The sequence below is a fragment of the Mytilus edulis genome, chromosome 3 (assembly GCF_963676685.1).
Source record: "Mytilus edulis chromosome 3, xbMytEdul2.2, whole genome shotgun sequence".
Taxonomy (NCBI): domain Eukaryota; kingdom Metazoa; phylum Mollusca; class Bivalvia; order Mytilida; family Mytilidae; genus Mytilus; species Mytilus edulis.
In genome coordinates, this window is record NC_092346.1 from 56,103,657 (window position 1) to 56,128,000 (window position 24,344).

Consider the following 24,344-nt stretch of genomic DNA (forward strand, 5'->3'; position numbering starts at 1 on the left):
AAAATGTATCATTACTACTCAGATATGATGGAGGATCTCACCCGGTGTGTATGTCTTATGCCATGATGGTTGTCCTTGTTGAATACTGTATTGTGAACTGTTTTTATTTACACTTTGACAGATGGTTCTCCCATTGGCATTTATACCACAGTCCTTTATTGTCATATATCAATTATTGTGGTATTTGCAATCGTTCCATATCTCCTCATTCTTATATATAAATATAGTGGTATTTCACATTCTTTGGAACACTTGATAGTTGATGGAGATGCTGACATGACTCTACCAATACCATATAAGTTGTTGCTGTTGTTTAAGTGCAAGCAAGAGGGTTTGAACTAACATTCTTTAAAACTTCCTAATACATGTACTGGCCTATAGTATATAATAAACGCCCCTAGAGATTAGTGACCATCCATCTATATGTTATATCAATCTCGCTACCAAAAATGTGGATATCACAGAGGCAATTGAGTAATAGAAAGAAAGACAATATCATTGCTTAAATTTCCACAGCCCATAGGAACATATGGACATACATAAAGAATGACAAGGGTAACACTTAATGCCCACTTAACTGTGGAGGGGCAAGAAGCTGTAAAACAAATCTGTTTGCATGAACAATGGAGAAAAAAGAAACTGTCATAGACATATGTAAAGGTTTTTCACTGAGTAATAATTCATGAAAATTATGACATTTTATGTTAATTTAACCAAAGATCCATAACTTGTAAAATCAATATAAAATGCTGCCTTTATTCAATAAAACACATTTATAAAGAAACAAAGAGGATTTGCATTAAAGTAGTTGGTTTGTAGAATTCTCATTATAACCTATGACAGTTTGTTGGTCAAATTTTCGAGGAATAATGTTTATTTTTATGCTGAAAGAACCATAATACAGCAAACATCATTCCTACAGGTTTGTTAACATTATCATCCATGACAAAGTCCATAGCTTCTGAAACAGGTATATCTACAACATCTATCATTTCTCCCTCTTCCTTTACTCCTCCTCCTTGAGATACCCTCATGGCATCTGTCACTTCAGCAAAGTACATAGTTTGTAAAGCTCCACTAGTTCCAACACCACCTCTAAAAAAGACAATGATATACAATTATCTTGAATTAGTTTGACCACAACTGTACCGACATGAAACATATCCCCAGAACAAATTGTAGACTGGGCATCACAAATAAATATCAAGCAAATGAACTCCAAAAAACTGTGAAAGTATTCAGCAGCTCCAGAAGAGTAAGCACTTTCTGCTCCTTTACTAACATGTGATGTCTGTCATGCTAAAACTTGGTAAGTTACAATCATAATAAGTTAAATAAAATGCTTTGCTGAGGGCAGCCTGAAACGACCGCAGAGGTCAAACCCTGAACAGTTGGGGCAAATTTGGACACAATGTTCAAGCTTGATACTGTCTGAATTTGGATTGTGACAAATATTATGACATAAGATAGGTTTCTTACACAATATAAATGTGGTCAATGATCATACAAATCTATTGCGCAATACCAACAAAACAAAATGTGAAAAAAAAAGTATGAATCCCCTTAAAAATTTGGAAAAAAAATCCCCCCTCCCCTGCCCCAACTTTTTGAAACACCCCTTGGAGTAATAACCTTAAAACTCAATCCCAGCCTTTCCTTTATAGTATGGAACCGTGTAGTACAATTTCAGAGAGATCCATACACTTAAACACAAGTTATTGTCTGGAAACTAGTAAAATGCTTGTTTTTGGCACGTTTTTGGTCCCTTATTCCTACATGTTTAAGGCAATTAACCCCAAACTCAATCCCAGAATTCCCATTGAGATATGGAACCTTGTGGTACAATGTCAGAGAGATAATTACACTTACACACAAGTTATTGTCTGGAAACTATAAAAATGCTTGTTTTTAGCCCCATTTTGGCCCTTAATTCCTAAACTTTAGGCCCCATGACCCCTAAAATGATTCCCAACCTTCTAATTGTGGTATAATTTCAGAGCAATCGAAATACTTATACTGTCCCTTTAGTATCTTTCGTCCCTCTTTTAAACACAAGTTATTATCCTGAAACTAGAAAAATGCTTATTTTGGGCCCCTAATTCCTAAACAGTTGGGATCATCATCCCCTAAAATCAATCCCTACCTTCCTTTTGTGGTATTGTACCTTCTTAAAATATTTCATAGAGATCCATTCACTTAAACTAAAGTTATTGTCCAGAAACCAATGTGTCTTCGAACGACGATGTAGATGACGAAGACAACATCATACCATGATACGATCCCCCAAAAAATTTGCGGTCATATAATAATTTTTAAGGGTCAAATATATATTTAGCTTGAAGAACTGAAAAGTAAGGTTGCAATTCCCAATTGCAAAGATGACTCAGACATCTTACTAGGCTCTTTTGATTTTATACATTTTATGTTTATCCATATTTCAATCCTTTGGTTATAATGAATATATAACATGCCACTTGACATTAGTATCTTTTGTTAAAATTGAATTTGTTATTCCAAAATATTATTAAACACTAACCTACAAGAGCACATTCTTTCTAGTTTATCTAGAGGCACTTTATACCCACACTCCTCCAATACCTCTCCCTGAGCTATTTGTTCCAAACTGGTATCTTTATCTACGATACCCGCACAAAGTTCATAGGTTAAACCTAAATTAGGTGGATTTTCCTCATGTTTAATAACCCGTTGTCCCTCCACTTCTGACACTTTGGAACTGCACAAGTATACAGCTGAAAAAGATACACAACAAGATATAAATTCCTTCTCATCAAATATACAGCTTTGCATGAAATAGAGTTTCAAAATTCTACATTTTCACTACTTTGTATTTCAAAGATAAGGAAAAAAGTAATCACACAACACCTCTAAAAGTATGAAATTTCAAACTTAAAATGGAGTATAGACACCATTTCTACAGAAATTATTTTAATATTTTAAGGCTGACACAACATCAAATTATTTCAATGTATAAAGCTTAATTTTTTATTTGTTTTTAAAAATTTGAATATGACCCCTGAAATGTTTTTTTGAGATCAATTCTTTGTTAATTTCATGATGCTTTCAATCTAAGATACACTGGCAACATTTTCGACAAAAATAACAGTTATAAATACAACTTTATGTATTTTACCTTTATACATGAATACAAATTTAATTAGGTCAAAAAGGGCTGTTCTGATATTTTCAAAAGGATACATTGTATATTGACATGTAAAAAGAAAAATCTGCATATAATGTTCATGATGTTCAACCAATGGTACATATAAGTAAGAAAATAATTGTCTGGCATATTAGATTGAAAAAAGTCTTGATAAACAGAGGAGACATTCATGTTTCAGTTTGCAAGAACCAACTGTTAAACTTTGCTTAAATCAATCAACTTTACAGATTAAATCAATGCATATCTTTATTTCTCAAAAGGCTTAAACTCGTGTAAAAATCTTCAATTGTGTTATTTGCAAAGTCTCCTTCAATGATGCTGATATGAACCGTTCATTAAATTTTCATATAGTTAGCTAAAAAAAGCCCCAAAATATTATAAAACAAACACTTAATACATATTGTACAATGGGAGATAACTCAGTAATCTCTTAGTCAATGCATTAAAAATTAAGAATCACCTCAATGAAAAATCAGTTCAAAATTTTAAATTATGACCAATTTCAATACTTATCCAACGCTTTTGTTTGGGTATAGGTTCTGGAAAATTTTGTCCACTTGAAAGTATGATTAAGAAGAAAATTCATATCATTATCTACTTTTTGTGTCTGAGATTTATTCAATTAAATTAAATTTAAATGTGATTAAATGTACAAACATATTACCAGGTCTGAACTGTTTAACAAACACCAAGACATGTCTTGTTACATTGTAGATGAGGATCACAACACTGGAAAAAAATCATTATACTGCTTTATAACATGAACAACTATGTTGTTAACTTTTCCAACAAGCATACCATAAAAATCAAACGTTTGACATAAACTATTTCAATTCTTCATTGTAATGATATTTATTGGATAAAATTTGACTTAGAAATTGTTCTAATTCTGATGATGGTGTAAATATTTTGCTATATTTTCTAAAATATTGGCATAATTTGTCCAAAAAAAAGAAGCAAGATCACAGGTTGTTTTAGACAAAACAAAATGTCTACCCACAGCCTCTCCTATGATACAACAAGTCAATGAAATGTTTTAAGATTTTATTACAAAATAATCACATTTCATGTATGTTTCATTATAATATGTTATTATGATTGGCTAATATCTATCTCATGTCATTCTGAAATCAACCTTCATTACAAAATGAAATGTAACTTTCATTATGACACAGGTAAATAAAAGATAAACTTGATAGAAAACATGTTTTTATTGTCCTGCCAAAAAAATGTAATTATTAGTATTGAATGCTTCTTTCTTTAAGTAATTTTATAGGGTGGTAATAGCATTGATTGTGCACACATTTTTAGAATGAAGTGCTTTCTCACTTTATACAAAACGTACTTCGGTCGACACTTTTACACAACAAATTTACAAAAAGAACCATATAAAAAGAAAAATATTCACATTTCCAGGCCTCTACAATAACTTTTTTTTCAACTTGTCCAGTAGGACAAGTACATACCAAAACTTACTTGTCCGAATGAAATTGTAACTTGTCCAAAACAAATCTAAATATTAACCTTTTTTTGCATTTCAAGTTGATTCAAGGAACAAAATGAATTAAAAAAAAATTGAACAGAATTTGATTTATATCCTTTGAAATACTTTTAAAAGATATGAGCCATGAACAACTGAATTGAGTTGATTCACAGGACTTAGATTCTAGTTTTTATCAATGCTAAAGTCTCATCATACTTTGCACACGAGGCACCATCTGATTGGCCTCTAAATGTACACTCATTGGAGTTTTATTCTATTTTTTTAAAAGTTGAAAAAAGTTTATTCAAATGCAATCAATAAAAAGAATATGAGGCATGATTGTTAATTAGACAAAAGACCAAATGACACAGAAATTAACACTTATAGGTCACTGCATTGCATTGGTATTGTTTTTTCTACATAAAGATCAAAAATGATTTGATGATTTTTATGGTAAATAATTTCCTCATTCTTATTTAAAAAATACGTTATGGACATCGGTATTAATTATTATAGAGTAACAAAATAAGGTAGGAAAAGAAGTTCTGATTTGTCTTGGTCCAGAAATGTCTACTGCCTTGCCAAACTGTCTATTAATCATGTTTATGAAATATGTCTCCTACAGTGCCCAACTGTCTATTAAACTTGGAGCCCAATCATTTCCGAGCTGGTGACGAACTGTCTTTTAAAGTTACCTTATCTAAAATGCCCATGGTTGAATTTGATCGGTAAGACTGGTTACCGAGAAAAGTGTGCTTTTTACCTGTTAAAAGTACTTGACAAAGAACCAGTTTCAATTATCGATTGCAAGTCTGAGGGGTCTAATTTTATTATTCGACTGAAAAATAAAAAGTTTCAATTAGTTTCAGTTTAAAAAGGAAAGATGTCAAACAAATCTTCTTTTCTTGTTTTTTTGTTAATAATTATACTTTGTTCATCAAAGTTGGATTAAAATTTATTTTCTGCAGAATGATTCTACTTGTCCCATCGGACAAGCTTGGTATAGCTTTTACTTGTCCGACCTTTTTTACCTCTGGTTCCGGACAATCGGACAAGCGTTATTGTCGAGGCCTGATTTCTGAGAATAATTTTAACTGTATTTTTCAATTTAATGCAAAACTTGCAGAGTTTATAAATACAGGTTTTCTAGAAATAAAATGAAGAGCTATTGTAATAATCCCTACCTATCATGAACTTTCATTGCATCCCAAATCTTTTTTATTCCATTCTAAACAAATATAAACAAACATAATATTGTTACTCAACTCATGTAATTTGTATAAAAGACATTAAGATTATTTATGATGTATTCTTAAAGAGATATTGTGTAATCTATCAAAATATTATCCGTCATTCCCTACATTGCATACATGTTTACTGAAGTAAAACATAAAATGTTTTAAGGAGCTTGCATTGCCTGCCTTGTCAAATGCTTTTACATGTATCTGACATATATAATAATGACCCACAATACTTTACTTTTAAGTGGAGAGCTCATTAAAAAGTGTCTTAAATAACAAAATTATTCTCCAACCATGTAGAGCACCTGTTTGTTTCATGACTGAAAACCAAGTAGGATGCTATGCTACATTGATTCCAGGTTAAGAGTAGTTATTTTTCTTTAATCTAATACCAAATTAAGGGAACATTACTGATCAATAAAGTCAGCAATTAAATGAATAATTTTGATTTGTTTTTCACATTTCTAAACTATATACAAGTAGCAAATGAAGGAGTACAGTAACTTACTCTTCATGGTCCCATATTAAATCTACTGTCTTTTTCTTTAAATTCTACCAAATATAATATAATATTATTTGAGAACCTTTCGTCATCATATTAATATAAGTTATCTTACTAAAATTTTGGTAGATTAAAATGCTATACAATTTTAATGATAAGTTCTGTTGCAAACATACTACATATATCTCACCATCACAGGCACTATTGTTCAGGGAATGAAGTGAAGGTTTTGGCAATGGTAGCCCACAGCTTAGTTTTTGTAGCCAATAAAAATATAGTTCTATACAAGAAAAGCAGAAATTTTAGGAGCCCACACTAAATTTTAGGGCAAAGTCTCGACTGAATATATACATCAGGGTACGTTTATAATTTTATATGATACCCAGGGTACCATCATAATATAACATGGTACCCAGGGTCCAAAATATTATTATAAAAGTACCCTGGGTACGTTGATGGAGTACCCAGGCTGACAACGACCCCTTCAGCGTGCCTGACCAACATAGTAATAATATCCAATGTGCATAAACAAACATGAATGGGAATGACAAAAATAAGTCTTGCAGGTAAGTGTAAGATTGTAAGAGGAAATCAGTTATAAAATGTCTATAATGTTCATTGTTTGCAATTTTCTTTTCACACTATAATGAATATTTGTCTGATGTCATTAGTACCTGTTGATATGTCAGTCTTAGTGGTTTGATATATGTTGATTTTTCGCAATCAGCAATTGTGACATCTGATATTTTATCCATATTTCAAAGTATTGCTTATATAAAAAGTGCTGAAGTGGTCTACTTTCAGTTTCCCAGTGCATATGTACTTTATCATGATCAGTTCAGTGTTTGTCGAGTACCGAGTTTACATGAAAATTCCAAGCGCCTCAATTACCAAGTTTCGTTGTAACGATATCCTGTCAAAATAATGGGAAAATGGCGTTGAAATTACCTTTACAAGCACCAGAATTTTGTCAAAATACACTGTTAAAGGTATGTATTGCTGTTTAAAAAGTCATAATTTATTCATTCAATATTCTTGTTAATCTATATATCGTTTCAAAGTATATGTTTTCCGAGATTTGCGCAGTTGGCACACAAACAAGATACCTTGTATAATTTTGTTATTTTTTTTTATCTGTCAATATATGTGTACTGTGGTAGAGAAGAATTAACAGTAAAAACCTTGAACACTCAAGCCTCAAATTTTGGTCTTAAAAGGCTAGCAAAGTTCTTTGCTGTAGGCACTTTAAACAAACCATTTTTTTCATGCTATGCATACATATTCAGATTGTACACATGGGTTCAACATATGCTATGAAATGTATGTTATAGGGCTGAAATAATATATTTATCAATGATTATATTTGGATTTTTATTGCAAAGGACAAATTTATTTCATATTGTTTGGAACATTTTTGATTCTTCAATCCAAAAATACACATCACCGCACATGCCACCTGGCCATACAAATTGTCAATCTTGCAAAACATGTTAATAAAATTTTGGTTAAGCACGCATCTAACAGTCAGTTTTAGTAACTCCAACAAGCTTATGTTTAACTACATTGTATATTGTATGATTGTTTTGCCCCACACACAATGCATTGGGGGGGGAATAGGAATAACGAACAACCATCTGTCTAAAATCGGTAGGTCTTTTCACCACCGAACACTCCATAAGTTTATTATTTTGTCTTTAATCCTTATCAATGTGGATTAAATATAATATTCAAGTTATTAATTCAACAAATGAGAAGATTACATGTCCAAATATCTACAGAAAACAGAATGGAAGAGTCTACATGTACAACACCCCACTTTTTGAACTCTGCTGACCCTCATGGATACCTCAAATATACTTTTTCCCATTTGTCTTCTTCTAACTTTTCTATAAAATAGTTGTACCAATAATAATAAAAGAAAAAAATCTAAAAATCTAACCAATGAACAGAGATCGAGGATACTTGAACTGATTACTAATTATGAATATATTTGAATTTTATAACACACTCAATGTAATCCAGAAAGTGATGAATCCGGAGACGTTTTTCCTTATATTTAATATCTATTTTAACATAAAAATGATGCCCATAAAAATCTAAAAATTGATTAAATATATGTAATTTGATTTATTTTATTGTTTTATTGTATAATATCAAAGTTTTTCTTAGTGGTTGGTGGTTTTTTGGTGTGTGCGGTGGTGTTCGGTGGTGAAAAGACCCACCCCTAATCTTGTTAGCACTCACATACATTTGTATGTACAATTCATGCTAAATACATAAAATTGAGAATGGAAATGGGGAATGTGCCAAAGAGACAACAACCCAACCATAGAAAAAAACAACAGCAGAAGGTCACCAACAGGTCTTCAATGTATTGTAGCGAGAAATTCCTGCACCCGGAGGCGTCCTTCATTTGAAACATATACAGTGGTCTCGTTAGCCCAAAATAGAAGGGCGCCGCGCCCTGGGTGCCCTAAGCCGCGCCCTGTGTGCCTTCAGCCGCGCCCTTCTGCCCTGACGCCGTTTTCTGAAACACCCTTGTGCCGTTTTGGTAAAATTGCCTTTTGTTTCATCGATTTCTTATCAGAAGTTACATTACATATATGACACCTGGTGATTGCCCCCAGGTAACGAGGTTAATCATGTCATTACAATCAATAATTGTGGATAAGACTTCAAAGGTGTTAATTACTAGGTAATTTCATTAAGACAATGTACCTTTTTGTCATAAATATGATGAATGTGTCTGCTTTTCTTTTCGATCTCCAAGTCACAATGGAAGAGTGTATGAATGTAGACTTTCATGAATTTAGAATTGAATTGAAGTACCGGTAATCAACTTTGCCTTCACAGAAACATCGTCCATCTCAACTTGTGAGCGACAAGTAGACGTAAACATGTTGGAAATTAATTTTGGAGTTACTTCCCCTGAAAAAGCTTATTACAAAATTGTGCTCCTAAAATATTATCTAGCACTAAAAATAGGAAAAAATAACCAATTGAATACAAAATTATATAAGAATGTTACCTTAAGGATATTAACTGTCTTTGAACATACAAAAAAAATATATTGCAATTTATTTTTGATAATCATACTTTTGGCAATCCATGTTTTATACATTTTCAATTAAGAAATATGTATAAATAATTGTTTGTATGGTGTCAAGCTATCAACTTACAAAAATGGAAGTGTGTAGTTAAACTACAAATCAACATGATGAAGTTACACTAAATAATATATTCCTAAACACAAACAAAGAAAAAGTTTTAAGGGCCAAGCTCTAGATGAAAATTTTGAAATACAACTACTCTGTCATGTACATGTATGGTAAACTATGAGATGTTTAGTTTATGTTCTTTCTTTTTGGAAGGAGAGGGGGTGGGGGAGAATAGTAAGTTTATTTTGCCTCTTTTGGTTAATAGTATGAATGTGTATTGCCATGTTATATGAACATGTAGTATGAATGACTTTTCTTATGCAAATTTTATAGAATAAATAATCATAACAACAACTTATGCATCTTTATTGACAATATATACAGTAAAAAAATATGTGAACTCGTGATACACGTAGGGACGTAGACAAAAGAAATGAGCAGTGCCTTCTCCTATCATAAAAAAGTGCCCTGCCCTCCACTGGCACCCTGCCCCTTTTGAATTCTAGCTAGAGCACTGATATATCATAGGTTTATATCAGCAATGTTTTGGTCAAGTTCAAAAATCAGTGCCAATCAATACACAACATTCGAATTCGATGCATTTCTGTCATAAAGTCTGGGTTTTAGTGAACATCATTCGTGCGTTTATGGGCATCGTTACTTCCCTTCCAATGTTGAGTCAGTGGTTAAAAAACTGTAATACTATATTGTACAAATTATTCAGCAAATTAAATTCTCATAATTGACAATCAGCACTGCTGTCATTAGGGAATTGTGATTAAGTACTTATAAAACAAACATTATTTCTAGTTTATCCTGCACAATGATGATCACTAAGATGCTTGATAAATGTTAATAGTGGAGGGACACCCATGAATCTTAATTATCTTATTATAATTTATATAAGATGGTCATACTATAATCATAGATTACATGTATGCTGCCCAGTGCCTTAATAAGCCATTGAACATCATTTAGACAGATTCAATTTTATTTCAGGAATGGAACCTGCAGTGTAGATCAGGAAATCTACTTTCAGCTCTACAGAAACACTGGAAAACATTTGCTTTAGTTGTCTTTGCCAATAACTATGAGTCCAGCAAGGAAGATAGACTGGCAGAGAAATTTCTCTTGCGGCCTATGGAACATTTCTTGTGTAATGGTGACCCTGAAACAATCCTCAAGTCTTTAAAAGAAAAGGATCAACCGTCTCAACTCTGTGGCAAAGTATTTAAAAATGGTGAACCAACCTACTCATGCAGGTATATATTAATGATATAACGTAAAAGACACCCTTGTAAATTTCGAAAAAGTTTCATCATAATATTAGTTCTGACATTGATTACTACACTTTCCTGTCAGGTGTGAACACAGACTAAAAGTGTTAAGCAATCATTAGCCAACATCATCTTGAACAATTTAAATTGTAATTCAGAGGGCCCTTCAGATAATCATACATTATTGCAATGACGTCACAGTTTTATAAACTAAAAAGCATTAGCAAAAACTAATTCTTGATGTCGATAAATAAATATGATGTTAATGAAGTAACCGAAATTATTTCTGCACATTCTGTTTCATAACCTAAATTTAATATGTTTAAGACACCATTTGATGTCATTGGTCTTTCTGATTAGGACTTGAGTGGCAAATATGAGTGTTTACAGACCCTTGCATTCATGTCATGTATGGTTTATGTATATTTACAGGGACTGTGCCAATGATAATACTTGTGTATTGTGTATTGACTGTTTCCAAAAAAGTGCTCACAAGAAACATAGATATAAGGTAAGAAATTGGTATAGTCTATAGACTCCATGATGACTAAGCATATAACAAATTGAAAAAAAAAATGGGAACTCACAAACTCAGCCTTATCAAATGTTAAATGTTTTCAAAATTAGAAAGTTAAAAAATTCAAATCTAAAAAAAGATATTTTTTTGAATATTTGGTGTAAAATAGTTGATACTTACATATTTTGTAAACAAAATGTTAGATTTAGGAAAATTGGTTAACCTTGTATAAGACTATAATGCTTACTGTCTTTAAGCTTTTCATTGTTACATTTTGGTGCTTTTAATACATAGGATTTTATAAGTTATATTACGACTTGCTTGCGATTTTGATGCATATTTTAAAAACAACTGTAATAAATCACTAAATCAATTGAATGATAGCTAAATGCACAGTCGCAATGTGACATTATATTTAACCAATTATCAAGTGACATAGCATCAGAGCTGGGATTGCTGCTGTTTTGTGTTTGTTTGTTTTTTTACTTTGATTATATAACTAACTGACATTTTATCTAAATGTAGGTATACTAAATGGCGTTGAAAATGTTTAATTGTGTTTATTTTTGAGAAATATATTGTAAAACGGTTTCATGTTCAATTACAGATTCATGTGGTAAGATCTAAGAATCTTTTTTTTTTTAAATTTTACTTCAAGCTTATTTATATAATGAATGTTTGATTGGTTCAAACAGCTTCATGCAGCTGTTAAGGTTTTGAATAAGCTTTAGGTAACTGTTATTACTTTTAAATCAACTCTTTTTGTCTCTTTGTTTGTTGATATTTATATTTCAAGCAAATCTGATAAGTCAACCCTTTACAATTGATTATTACAGTTTAATGGCCGTCCCACTGTCTGAATCACTCTGTTCAGGCCTTAATAGAATTGCATATCAATTCATAGGTTGTTTTTTTTACGTCAAATACATTGACCCAACCTTAAAAACTAACTGCATGTATCAGCAACGTCATAATATGTATGAACTGACATTGACAAGTTTGACCTGAACTTATCAAGTCTTCTTCCGGTTTGCTGGTCAAACAAAGAAAAAAACTGTTTCTAGTATGCAAATTAATTATCTTGTTGTCTGCATATTTATATGGTAAAATATCAACTGCTGGACACAATATGAAGACTTTTTGAACTTTTTCTCTGTGCACACTTGACAAAAAGCTTCATATTGTGACTTCACTTGTACAATGTAGTTAATATTTTACAATGTCAATATGCAAACAACCTGATAATTGTTACTAAGTTAAACAAAGCCCAATCTCTTTGTGAGGTATAAATATGATTTACAATTCCATCATAAGAATACATTTTAAAGCTTTGTTCTAATAAATGCTTCTTCACACTTTTTTATTACTTTCTTACAGTAGCTCAATTTTTTTTTTATAGTAAATTCTTATGAATAGCTAAAATACTTTTAGTTTCTTTCATTTTCTAATCTAATAAATAGTATAATCTATAAATTGAATAACCAATAAATAGCTTATAAGACAATTAAAATTTCTATATGATATGCACAAGAAACAAGTCTGATTTTCATGGTTGTAACTTATCAACTGCTTGGATCAAAGGTAGAATATTTAGCTAATTGAAAAATCATTTGTTCATTGAACCTCAACTTAAACTTTACTATTGTTTCATAGTACACACAAGGTGTTAAAATCACTATGACTGGTGTTAAGTAAATCAAAGGGTGATTTGTGGTGATTTGGAATATACTGCCGACTCATTATGCTTTGTTTGGATATTAGTTTTCACGGATTTCGTTGGTACAGGAGTAACCATGAAATCAAATGTTCAACCAATCATATATTTTCTATAGGATTGTAAGTAGAATCGGCAAAACCACAAAATTGAATATCCATAGACATGTTAGTTTTCCTTAATCCACGAAAATTGGTACCCACTAAAGTGAATGAATCCACAGTAAGACTGTTTTGATATCATATAATACCTATAGCAATCCAGTCTCTGTGTACTTTTGTTACCAGATTAAATTATGAGGATGTTACAGAACATAAACACATGCAGTACATACATGTAACTTTGGAAATAATGGTTGATGTTTTTTTTGACAGATGAGTACATCCGGAGGAGGAGGATACTGTGATTGTGGTGATGTAGAGGCATGGAAAAGTGATCCTTACTGTGAAATACATGATGCTAAAACAAAACCAATGTCGGATCAGGTTTGTTCTTGTTCTTACTGTAATATTGTCAAGGATGTATCATCCTCCAAATCTTCTCTCTCATTTACTAAGTCAAAAACTGATTTATAAATAGGTGTGCTGTTTCCAGTGATGGTGTCAATAATGTATTAGCTTGTGTGATTATGTCAGTTTAAAGGGAACCATTTAAAACTGATTTATAATTGGGTGTGCTGTTTCCAGTGATGGTGTCAATAATGTATTAGCTTGTGTGATTATGTCAGTTTGAAGGGAACCATTTAATATGATGTCTATCATTGTGTAAGGCGCTGTCATTTGTAATTTCCAAAAAAAGTTATTTGACCCTGCTCTTTCAGTCATGGCACTGTCTTTAAAATTTTAGCATGATTGTTTACATGTTTAAGTAAAATTCCTGACTTTATTGACTCCAACAAAAGATACAGGTAAATAGTTAAGAAGACTGTATTGAACTTAAATTAAAAAATTCTATCTTATTTATATAGAATCCTATTGAAGTTTTACCAGAAGATTTGACTGACAGAGCCAGTGCATTATTCATGGCCACTCTACATTATGTAGTGCAAATGTTAACTTGGGAGCAGTGTGATTGTTTGCCATCAGAAATACAACCTGAGGGAGAGTTAGATGATTCGTATATCACAATGCTGTTTAATGATGAACTTCATACATATGAACAGGTGAGTAGGTTCAGATCGTATAAAATTACACTCTTCACATGTCAGATTTAGCATAAAATTAAATTTGTTTTTTTCCTTGCCAGAGTCAAAATATTCTTTTGATGAGTTTATTCAGTGTAATGTCAGTATGAAGATTTGTTGGAAATTCTATACTTTTATGTTTTTCACACCCATTTGGGTCCATTATGTTTTTGTCTCCTTTTTTTTCAAAAACAATATATTTTTCTCCACTTTCAATTTCTCTGTGACTTTTTACCTGTGAATTTTTTTATTACATGACTTTTTTCCCTACATTCGTATAAACACAATTTTGTAGGAATTTTATCACTGAAAAGTAACAGTTGTACATTGAGTGGATTGTTTTTTTTGCAGGTGATTAACACTTTACAGAGAGCTGTAGAATGTACTCAGGAAGAGGCTGTGGAGCATGCTACCATTGTTGACAGAGAAGTAAGACTAATTTTCGTCCTCAGAAAAAAAAACATTGGTTTGGTTTTTATTATGGTGTGTGATAATCTTTCAGTCTGGAATGTTTCACAAATTCTCCATGCAGAAAACAAGTTTTGATGAGTTACACAAATGTAGACAAATGACTTCAAAAGTCTGCATTTCCATACTGAATATGCATATAGATATAACTAAAATGAAAATGTAAGGTAAAGAGAAGCTGTTATTAATTCAATTAGTTATGATTTAGGAAAATTCATTCTATCAGATGGCACCAAATGAATAGATCAAAGAAGAATGAATATGATTTGTATATATGTTGTGTACAAGATGTAAGTTTGTACAAATTATAATTTGTACAGGGTTTTTGTACAAGTTATAAGTTTTTTGACACCTACCTTCTTGCAACAGGTGAACAGGTTTAACTTAAGGTGTACCAGTGTAATGTTTTAAATTCAAAAAATTATATGTCAACCTAACATTTAGTGCTATTCTCCTTGCCTTCAAACTGAAAATGGGGATACCTGAATGGTTTAAATTCTAATTTTATTTTTTTCCTTATACCATATTCATATCTATACAAAATCTTTGTGAGGTCTTATAATGTTTTTGTATCAATGCTCAGTATTAGACTGTATCATGAAGTTGTGAAAAATTGACAGAAATATGTGTAGCAAAAGACTGTGTGCTTGCATCATTCGTTTTTGTTCAGCAGGTCATAAAACACTGATAACTTGTACAAAAATTCTGTACAAATTATAATTTGTATTCTAACATTGCAACTTGTACACAACATATATATACATGAGACCACAGTTTCATGAAAAAACTGGAAATTAACCATACAGCACATAATTCAGAGCAACATCTGCTAGATTGTCATCAACAATATATAAATAAGGTTACAAAAAATACAGAAAGATTAGGAAAGCATTCAGTATCCACTCATTAAGTGCATTTAATTTATGTATTGTTTAGAAAATTAGTTTCTTCTAGTCATGACCATAATATACATATATCTATGCTCTACATCAGAATATTTTCTCTTTATGGTTCTTATATCATCTGTTGTTAAAAGTATATTATATTATGTAAATGTTTCATTTTAGGGAAGAAGCAGTGTAAGAGATGGTACATTTTCTTATTGTGAAAAGGCTCGTCATATCATTGAGGTAAATGAATGAAGAAGACACTTTTTCTTTGATATACTGTATAACTTAGAAATCTTACAACGAACAAATTATTTGTATCACTATACAATATTACTGCTATATTACCATAGACGAGATTAGGAGTCAGTACTTAAGTATTTGTAAGCTGTACTGAAATAGTGAAAATTTGTTCCTAGAACATTCAAATAAGTATATAGAACATTAAAACAAGTATTAATATAATTGATAATATCTTGCAGCACTCAACATCTAGACATGGAAGTAAGCCATTGAAGGTACAGATTATGCATACAATAGTGGTAGCCCATCAGAAGTTTGCTCTCAAGTTGGTCACATGGCTTCAGGACATCATAGGAAAATCAGGTTGGTTCAAGGGTTCAACAGGGTTAGCTTTAGATTTGTACTAAGAAACAATGTTTGTTGTTTTGTATTACTCATAGAAAAAATCCATACAGTTTTTAGAAACCCACACAAGAGTATTATCCAAATTATCTTGGAAAAATGAATGTCATAGTATCTTGAATTTGTTTAATTTTCTTAATGTTCATTTATAAAGCATATATACTTATAGTTTCCAAGTCTGTTAGTTCACAGTGCATAATAATCCCCAGAATTTTTACAAAAAGCCCATATTCAAGGGACTATAATAGAAGATAACTAAAATTCATTTTAGTTTTTAAAAGTATAAATGTAATTACAGATGGATTGAGAAGACTGTTTTGTACACTAAGCACACAACCTTATGAGAATGGAGAATCCTTGATAGAAAAGTTGATACTGTCAGATACACAGATGTGGAAAAGTGAGATTTGTCAAATGTTTATACATAATACACTGCCTTAAATATTTTCCCTGAATCAGCTGAAGCCCACATCAGGGTGCTGTATTTTCTCACTGTGTTGAAGACCCATTGGTTGCATTTAGCTGTTTTCTGTTCTTTGGTTGGGTTGTTGTCTCTCTGACACATTCCCCATTTCTATTCTTAATTTTATCTGTTCAGATTGGGAATTATTCAGTTCTTCTGTAACCATTCTATTATGCATTTAGTATCTATACACTTGATTTGAAAATATAGTATTACAGTCAAAAGTGTCTCTCTTGTGACAAAGTCTTTTATAAATGTCTTTGAAAGTTTTACATAATTGACATGTTAAATTTTTGCAAATGTTTGCCATTTAAATTTCAACATTTGCATTCTGATATAAAAACATACAGGTCAGTCATATCACAATTAATTGTAAAACGTGATATTTTATTTTACAGATGCCAGAATGTTGGTTCACCAGATGATGATGTCAGGGTAAGTATGTGAGAAATGAGTGGGACTTAACATCCCTCTTAAAATTCTAATGAGTGTACCTGAGGTTAAGATAAGATAGAATTCATATGTTAAATAATCTATTACTCAAAAATTTTGTTTTGATTTATCTCTCATGTTTTCCGAACACATATCGTAATATGTAGAAACCTTAAACAATGAGCACTTTATTAAAGAATGTAGAAAAGAATTATTTCTTAAATCATCTTCTTAAAATCATTTGTTTCTTTTCTAAAGGTAATTATAATTGCTGCTATTGAAACAAATATATTTATCTAAATTGCTAGCAAATTCTCCAATCAAATTTTAATAATAGGCAAGTTAGTAGATTCGTTTGTTTAAAATTATTAAAGTAATATTAATCATGAATATATGTTTTATTACAGTGTACTAATGGATCAGGAATGCAAAAAGCAGTTCTCTATTATCTTCACTAAGGTAATGTCATGATGTCATTTGACCAGTAAAAAGGAATATAAAAAAAACATATCAAATACAATTTTCATACAACATTACAATAAATCAAATTAAAGTAATTGTAATCAGATCAGTGAAATGAATATTTTGAGTAAAGAAATAAGTATATAATTATTCATAACTATAAATAACTCTCAAGATGAATAACACATGTTAATAATTTTAACAGCATGAGGGCAAAATTTATTTAGGAACAAAAATAACACTATTTTTGCCTACTTCTAGCATTATCCCAGCCTGATTAAGGACTATGCTACTGATGATCATGATTTTGAAGTCTCTGTGGCCTCGTTGTCAGTACAAATATTTACAGTTTGCAGCCTGGTATGTTTGTCAATTATGACAAACAAGAAAGGCATCTGGCTACTTTAAACAATTTTCTGTTGAAATTTGTTAACATTTGTACAGTGAGTTAAAAAAGCCTATTTTGGATTTTTTTGCAGTACTTCAAAATTTCAAATTATGCAACAATAAGAACTATAGACAAACTATTTTGTATATTTTTCGGTAATATATATCATATCACGCATTTGTAAGATTTTATACTGTGCTGTAAATTTTGACAGGAAATTGTTTGACAAGACCAGATGTTATATCTTGTTTTTATATCTGTTTTGTAGCATTATGAAGCAATAACCAGAGAGTTTGTATCGGACGACCATAATCGCCCGGTATCCATTACATCTTTGTCTGTTCAAATTTTCACCGTCCCATCAGTGGTAGGTTATTGATTTTGTCAGTTTATTGAGTTACTGTGGATTAATTATTATTCGTAAGATACCAATTTTCGTTGATTACTTGACTATAGGGAAACAGTGAAATTAGATGTCCAACTAGGTTTAAATTTTCTAAAGGTTTGTGTTCTAACTGTTGTTGCAAAACCATGAAATCAGATATCCACCAAAATATGTATTTCCCTTATTCAACGAAAATTGGAACCACGAAAATAAATGAATCCACAGTATGCATGAGTTGGGCGTTTTGTTTTGATGTCTGATGTTACTCAAATTATTTAAAAGAAAAAAAAAGCATAGCCCATTTTGAAATCACCCATCCTTATACAGTGCTCTAGCTAGAAATCAAAAGGGGCAGGGTGCCAGTGGAGGGCAGGGCACTTTTTATGATAAGAAAAGGCACTGCTCATTTTTTTGTCTACGTTTCTGTGTCGTTTCTGTGTGTATCACGAGTTAACGAATCTCTTTTTTTTTTACTGTATATGTTGTTTTTCTTAAATAAAGATGCTTTTCAACTATAGTCTTTATTTCATTGTTTGTGTAGTTATGAATGATATAGTACATCTTCATCAACATATTATGTTTTTACAGTTCAACTTCACTCTACCAATTATCAAAGAATATGTGTTTTTTTTTTGTTTTTTTGTTTTTTTATCTATATAGGAATTATAGATTTGAATACATCATTTAATCTGAATCAGAGAGCATTACTAATTTAGCAATGTTTAGAACATGGATTGCTAAAAGTATAATTATCAAGTAGAAATTGCAAAATATATTTTTTAATATGTTCAAAGACAGTTAATATCTTTAAGGTAACATTATTATGTTATTATATATTCAATTGGTAATTTATTCCTTTTTTTGGTACTAGATAATATTTTTAGAGCACAAATTTGTAATAAGCTAAAACAGGGGAAGTAACTCCAAAATCAATTTCCACCACGTTTGGGTTAATTAAAATCTGTGCTTGTCGCTAACAAGTTGAGATGGAAGGCATTTCTGTAAAGGCATAGTTTTATTTTGATGACTTAAATTCAATTCTAAAGTCATGAAAGTCTTCATTTATATACGCTCTTCCATTGTGACTTGGAGATCGAAAATGCCGACCCAAGCTAAACACACTCGCTGACACATTCATCAAAAGTATGACAAAAAGATACATTGTCCTAATTAAATTACCTAGTTATTAACACCTTTGAAGTCATTATCATTGTAATTGATTGTGCTGACATGATTAACCGGGGGGCAATCACACAGGTGTCATGTAATTAACTTGGAGATCAGAAATCGATGAAACAAAATTTTACCAAAACGGCACAAGACAATTTTGGAAAAAGACGTCAGGGCAGAAGGGCGCGGATGAAGGCACCCAGGGCGCATCTGAGGGCACACAGGGCGCAGCTGAGGGCACCCAGGGCGCGGCGCCCTTCTATTTTGGGCTAGCGAGACCACTGTTATAATTCCCAAAGTTTGAACAGATAAGAAAGATACAATGTGTATTGTTATAGAACTAATAAAGTTGACTAAGATGCACATTAATTTTTGATTCTATATTTTTTGCTTGCCAATGTAGTATGCATGATCCAAATATGTGGTAAATTGCTGGTAAGCAACATCCATTTGAAATCTGATTTATCCATATAGCAATTTTTTGTGCAACATTTTCCAGTTTAAAAGTATACAATTTAGCAACCCGTGGCATGCTTTTCTTTACAAAAATAATCCATCTAGAACCTGCTTGTATGTCCCATGATTGGATTTTACTAATAAAAAAAATAGCTTAGAGGGTTAATGCTTCATCAAAAGGAATCTATTCAGTAAAGGGGAAATATATTAAGTCTGTGGGTTTGTCTGTATATGGAACCCATTCAAAAATTTCATTTCTGCTTTTTAATCTGCAGTCTCTTAACCATTGATGTCTTATCCATATCCAAAGCAAAACTGTAGTAGGGTATAAATTATCAAAAATCACATTTACCATTCAAGATAGTATTGTGTCCAATTTTTAGCTCACCTGGCCTGAAGGGCCAAGTGAGTTTTTCTCATCACTTTGTGTCCGGCGTCGGCGTCATCCGTCGTCGTTAACTTTTACAAAAATCTTCTCCGCTGAAATTACTGGGCCAATTAAATCAAACTTGGCCACAATCATCATTTGGGTATCTAGTTTAAAAAATGTGTCCGGTGACCCTACCAACCAACCAAGATGGCCGCCATGACTAAAAATAGAACATAGGAGTAAAATGTAGATTTTGTCTTATATCTCTGAAACCAAAGCATTTAGAGCAAATCTGACATGGGAAAATTGTTTATCAGGTCAAGATCTATTTGCCCTATAATTTTCAGATGGATCAGAGAACCCGTTGTTTGGTTGCTGCCCCTAAATTGGTAATTTTAAGGAAATTTTGCCGTTTTTGGTTATTATCTTGAATATTATTATAGATACAGATAAACTGTAAATGGCAATAATGTTCAGCAAAGTAAGATCTACACATACGTCAGCATGACCAAAATTGTCAGTTGACCCCTTAAGGAGTTATTGCCCTTTATAGTCAATTTTTAACAATTTTTTGTAAATTTTTGTTATCTTTTACAAAAATCTTCTCATTTGAAACTACTAGGACAAATATAACCAAACTTGTACACACTCATCATTGGGGTATCTAGTTTAAAAAATTTATCTGATGACCCCGCCCACGAACCAAGATGGCAGACATGGCTAAAAATAGTACATAGGATAAAATGCAGTTTTTGGCTCATATTTCTGAAACCAAAGCATTTAGAGCAAATCTGCTGTGAAAAAAATCTTCATTAGGCCAAGATCTATCTGCTCTGAAATTTTCAGACCAATTGGGCAACTTGTTGTTGGGTTGCTGCCCCTGAATTGGTAATTTTAAGAAATTTTTTGCAGCTTTTGGTTATTATCTTGAATACTATTATAGATAGAGATAAACTGTAAACAGCAAAAATGTAAAGGAAAGTAAAAGCTACAAATAAGTCAACATGACCAAAGTGGTCAATTGACCCCTTACAAAGTTATTACTCTATATAGTCAATTTTTAACAATTTTCAGAAATTTTGAAAATTTTGGTAAATTTATACAAAATATTTTCCACTGTCACTTCTGGGCCAAATTCATTATAGGTAGAGATAATTGTAAGCAGCAAGATTGTTCAGTAAAGTAAGATCTACAAATGCATCACCAACACTTAAACACAATTTTGTCATGAATCCTTCGGTGTCCTTTGCTTAATATGCACATAGATCAAGGTGAGCGACATAGGCTCTTTAGAGCCTCTATTTTTTTTTTTATTGTGGCCCATATTTCACTGTCTGATCCTAATAACAAAATTTTTAAATATTAAAACCACAAGTCTTGGATTGTATTCTTGGTGACATGTTTAGATTCATAGCAGATGCTTATAAACGCTTTTGACTAAATTTCATGTTTGACTTAAATACTGTAAGTTTAGAAATTATTGCATGCATTTATTTTTGCAAATTTAACACAACAGAATAAAATCTACAAACTAATGTATGTGTCAGATTCCAAAATATGAATTCTTATTATTACAATACTCCCCAAATCACATTATTTGCAATAATAAATACTTCTTTTCACAATTGTTTCTAAATTTACAATGTTTGATCTTACACTCTTAAGAACATTGATGATTATCATTTAAACTTATAAAATTGAGAATTGAAACGGGGAATATGTCAAAAGAGACAACAACCAGACCAAAGAGCAGATAATAGCCCAAGACCACCAATAGGTCTCAATGCAGTGAGAAAATCCCGCACCCAGGGCATGTTTGAAAAAATAAATTGATATGAAGAAATCAGGAAGTCATCACACAGTTCAAATAACATTCATTATTTTAGATTTCATAGTTAAAGATATAATTGAAAAAGATATTGAAAATCAACTAAGTATTTATTCAGTATTTGATGCAAATTAGCCAAGTAAATGAATTGCATGAGCAAAAGATAAAAGATGAATAAAATATGAGCTTGGGTAAGCATGTAAAAATATGAAAATAAGATGTATTATGATTGCAAAAGAGAACACTCTTGACTAGAAATCAAATGATGAAGAAGTCAACAACTAAAGGTCACTGTGCAACAAAATGTTGATTAAAAACAACATCAATACCTGGAACGTAACTTTATTTTTTTTTTCCTTCTAGGCTAAAATGCTGGTTACTGACCATGACTTGTTAGATGTAATTATAACAACATTCCTTGGATTCTGTGAGGAAAAGAAAAACAGTAAGTTGTTATTTAGCATATATATCTTTTAACTTTTTAACCTGCTTAATAGACTAGTAAATCGAAGAAAAAAGAAATCATTTCACCATGGGTAAAGATTGGCCTTATTTTTACTCTTAATAGTTAACAAAAATTTCTAGAAATAAGATCAACTTGAACAAAGAAAGTTTTATATATTTTTGAATGTTTATAAGTATCCATAACAAATTGCTTTATATTAATTGAAATTATGTTTAACTCATTCATAATTATTGCCATATTTTATGTAGATGATGGGAAGCTGTCCTTCGAGAGAAATGAAAGAAGTACATCCTTCAAACGAGCTTGTTATGTATTATATGATGTCAAGTAAGTTATGTATACATTTTGGGGCATATATATGGTGTGTTTCAGTCTGTGAGACTTGAAAAGTAATAATTGACAAATTTTGAAATGTATTTAAGTCATATCAAGGATGTAACATGAATATAGATAATTAATTTCCTTCGTTCGTTCGTTCGTTCGTTCGTCCGTCCATCCGTCTGTCCTGCTTCAGGTTAAAGTTTTTGGTCAAGGTAGTTTTTGATGAAGTCCAAGTGCTATCAATTTGAAACTTAGTATACATGTTCCTTATGATATGATTTTTCTAATTTAATGCCAAATTAGAGATTTGACCCCAATTTCACGGTCCACTGAACAAAGAAATTGATAGTGCGATTTGGGAATCTTTTTACTATGAACACATTCTTGTTTGTTTATTATTTACATATTTGGATAAATTGCATTGTTCAGTTTACTATCTGAAAGTGTCATTGGAAATTTTGGTTGGTGCTTGTCTCAAAATTGTCAAATTCTAAATGGTAAAGTATAGGAAGTCATTGATTAATTCATATTTGAAAAGTTAAGGAATTTATCATTAACACTGAATGAAATTAGAAAGCATTAATCTGACATGTTATTGCTCTTCATCATTTCCAGATATGCTTTGATATGTAGACCATCACCAGATGAATGGAGTGACAAACTGAGACATAGTTTCCTTAAAGGTTTTAAATCATTTCTTAAGATGCTGAAAATGATGCAGGTAAATTCTATTGAGAAACAAGAAAAAATGATACAAGGAAGTAGACCTTGGTTAAGGGAGATAACTCTTTTAATCAGTTATACATTTGTAAAAGTCAAAGTTTCATCAATATATTTTAAGCATTTATAATAATCTATGTAACCTTGAAGCTTAGAACATATTATGAAAATGGTTCACACAAAAGTACTAGTGACTTTATGAGTTATTTCCCTTAACCTATGTCTACCTCCTTAACAGTGGTATGTTAAACAGTTAAGTGTGCATAAAAGGAGATATGGTGTTAACATTGTTGAGACATTAAAATCTAACAGCAGAAAGAGATGTGAATAAAAAGCTTTATTGTTGAAGAAATTTAAAACAAAAGATATAAATATGATTAGTTTTTATACGACCGCAAATTTTGAAAAAATTTTCGTCGTATATTGCTATCACGTTGGCGTCGGCGTCGTCGTCGTCGTCGTCGTCGTCGTCGTCGTCGTCGTCGTCGTCGTCGTCGTCCGGCGTCCGAATACTTTTAGTTTTCGCACTCTAACTTTAGTAAAAGTGAATGGAAATCTATGAAATTTTAACACAAGGTTTATGACCACAAAAGGAAGGTTGGTATTGATTTTGGGAGTTTTGGTCCC

At 31.4% G+C, this 24,344-nt stretch overlaps 2 protein-coding genes across 5 annotated transcripts in view; one reads left to right on the top strand and one right to left on the bottom strand.

Annotated features, from left to right (window-relative positions):
* Positions 1 to 736: 736 nt before the first annotated feature.
* Positions 737 to 7,241, bottom strand: LOC139514366 (uridine diphosphate glucose pyrophosphatase NUDT14-like). Of its 3 annotated transcripts, XM_071303490.1 has the most exons (6): positions 7,082 to 7,238; positions 6,414 to 6,457; positions 5,849 to 5,892; positions 3,846 to 3,910; positions 2,537 to 2,750; positions 737 to 1,095 (listed from the first exon to the last, which is right to left on the bottom strand). In XM_071303490.1, exons 3-6 carry the CDS (start codon positions 5,863 to 5,865, stop codon positions 852 to 854), a joined length of 540 nt encoding a protein of 179 aa, XP_071159591.1. In that variant the 5' UTR covers positions 5,866 to 5,892; positions 6,414 to 6,457; positions 7,082 to 7,238; the 3' UTR covers positions 737 to 851. The 3 variants fall into 3 exon arrangements, with proteins under 3 accessions (XP_071159591.1, XP_071159589.1, XP_071159588.1); XM_071303488.1 differs by lacking the exon at positions 5,849 to 5,892 and having other exon boundaries at positions 7,082 to 7,241; XM_071303487.1 differs by lacking the exon at positions 6,414 to 6,457 and having other exon boundaries at positions 7,082 to 7,240.
* Positions 7,242 to 7,270: 29 nt separating this feature from the next.
* The window catches only part of LOC139514365 (E3 ubiquitin-protein ligase UBR2-like), a 61,347-nt gene continuing 44,273 nt past the window's right edge, over positions 7,271 to 24,344 (top strand). Inside the window, exons 1-15 of one of the 2 annotated variants that reach the window (XM_071303486.1) lie at positions 7,271 to 7,396; positions 10,565 to 10,827; positions 11,275 to 11,353; positions 13,448 to 13,558; positions 14,041 to 14,235; positions 14,608 to 14,685; positions 15,792 to 15,854; positions 16,094 to 16,217; positions 16,555 to 16,656; positions 17,118 to 17,154; positions 17,559 to 17,610; positions 17,875 to 17,973; positions 22,574 to 22,655; positions 22,925 to 23,003; positions 23,613 to 23,718. In XM_071303486.1, the coding sequence (XP_071159587.1) occupies positions 7,340 to 7,396; positions 10,565 to 10,827; positions 11,275 to 11,353; positions 13,448 to 13,558; positions 14,041 to 14,235; positions 14,608 to 14,685; positions 15,792 to 15,854; positions 16,094 to 16,217; positions 16,555 to 16,656; positions 17,118 to 17,154; positions 17,559 to 17,610; positions 17,875 to 17,973; positions 22,574 to 22,655; positions 22,925 to 23,003; positions 23,613 to 23,718 (1,527 nt within the window). In that variant the 5' untranslated portion in view covers positions 7,271 to 7,339. Of the gene's footprint in view, positions 7,397 to 10,564; positions 10,828 to 11,274; positions 11,354 to 13,447; positions 13,559 to 14,040; positions 14,236 to 14,607; positions 14,686 to 15,791; positions 15,855 to 16,093; positions 16,218 to 16,554; positions 16,657 to 17,117; positions 17,155 to 17,558; positions 17,611 to 17,874; positions 17,974 to 18,269; positions 18,369 to 22,573; positions 22,656 to 22,924; positions 23,004 to 23,612; positions 23,719 to 24,344 lie in introns of both variants that reach the window. The other variant, XM_071303485.1, reaches the window with a different exon arrangement.

Excerpts from the sequence above, each read along its gene's own strand:
- LOC139514366 (XM_071303488.1), bottom strand. The coding sequence starts at position 7,162 with ATGGATAAAATATCAGATGTCACAATTGCTGATTGCGAAAAATCAACA. Across the intron at positions 6,458-7,081 it reads TAAGACTGACATATCAACAG|AATTTAAAGAAAAAGACAGT; the intron begins GTACTAATGACA and ends TATATTTGGTAG. Across the intron at positions 1,096-2,536 it reads GAAAGAATGTGCTCTTGTAG|AGGTGGTGTTGGAACTAGTG; the intron begins GTTAGTGTTTAA and ends TGTCTTTTTTAG.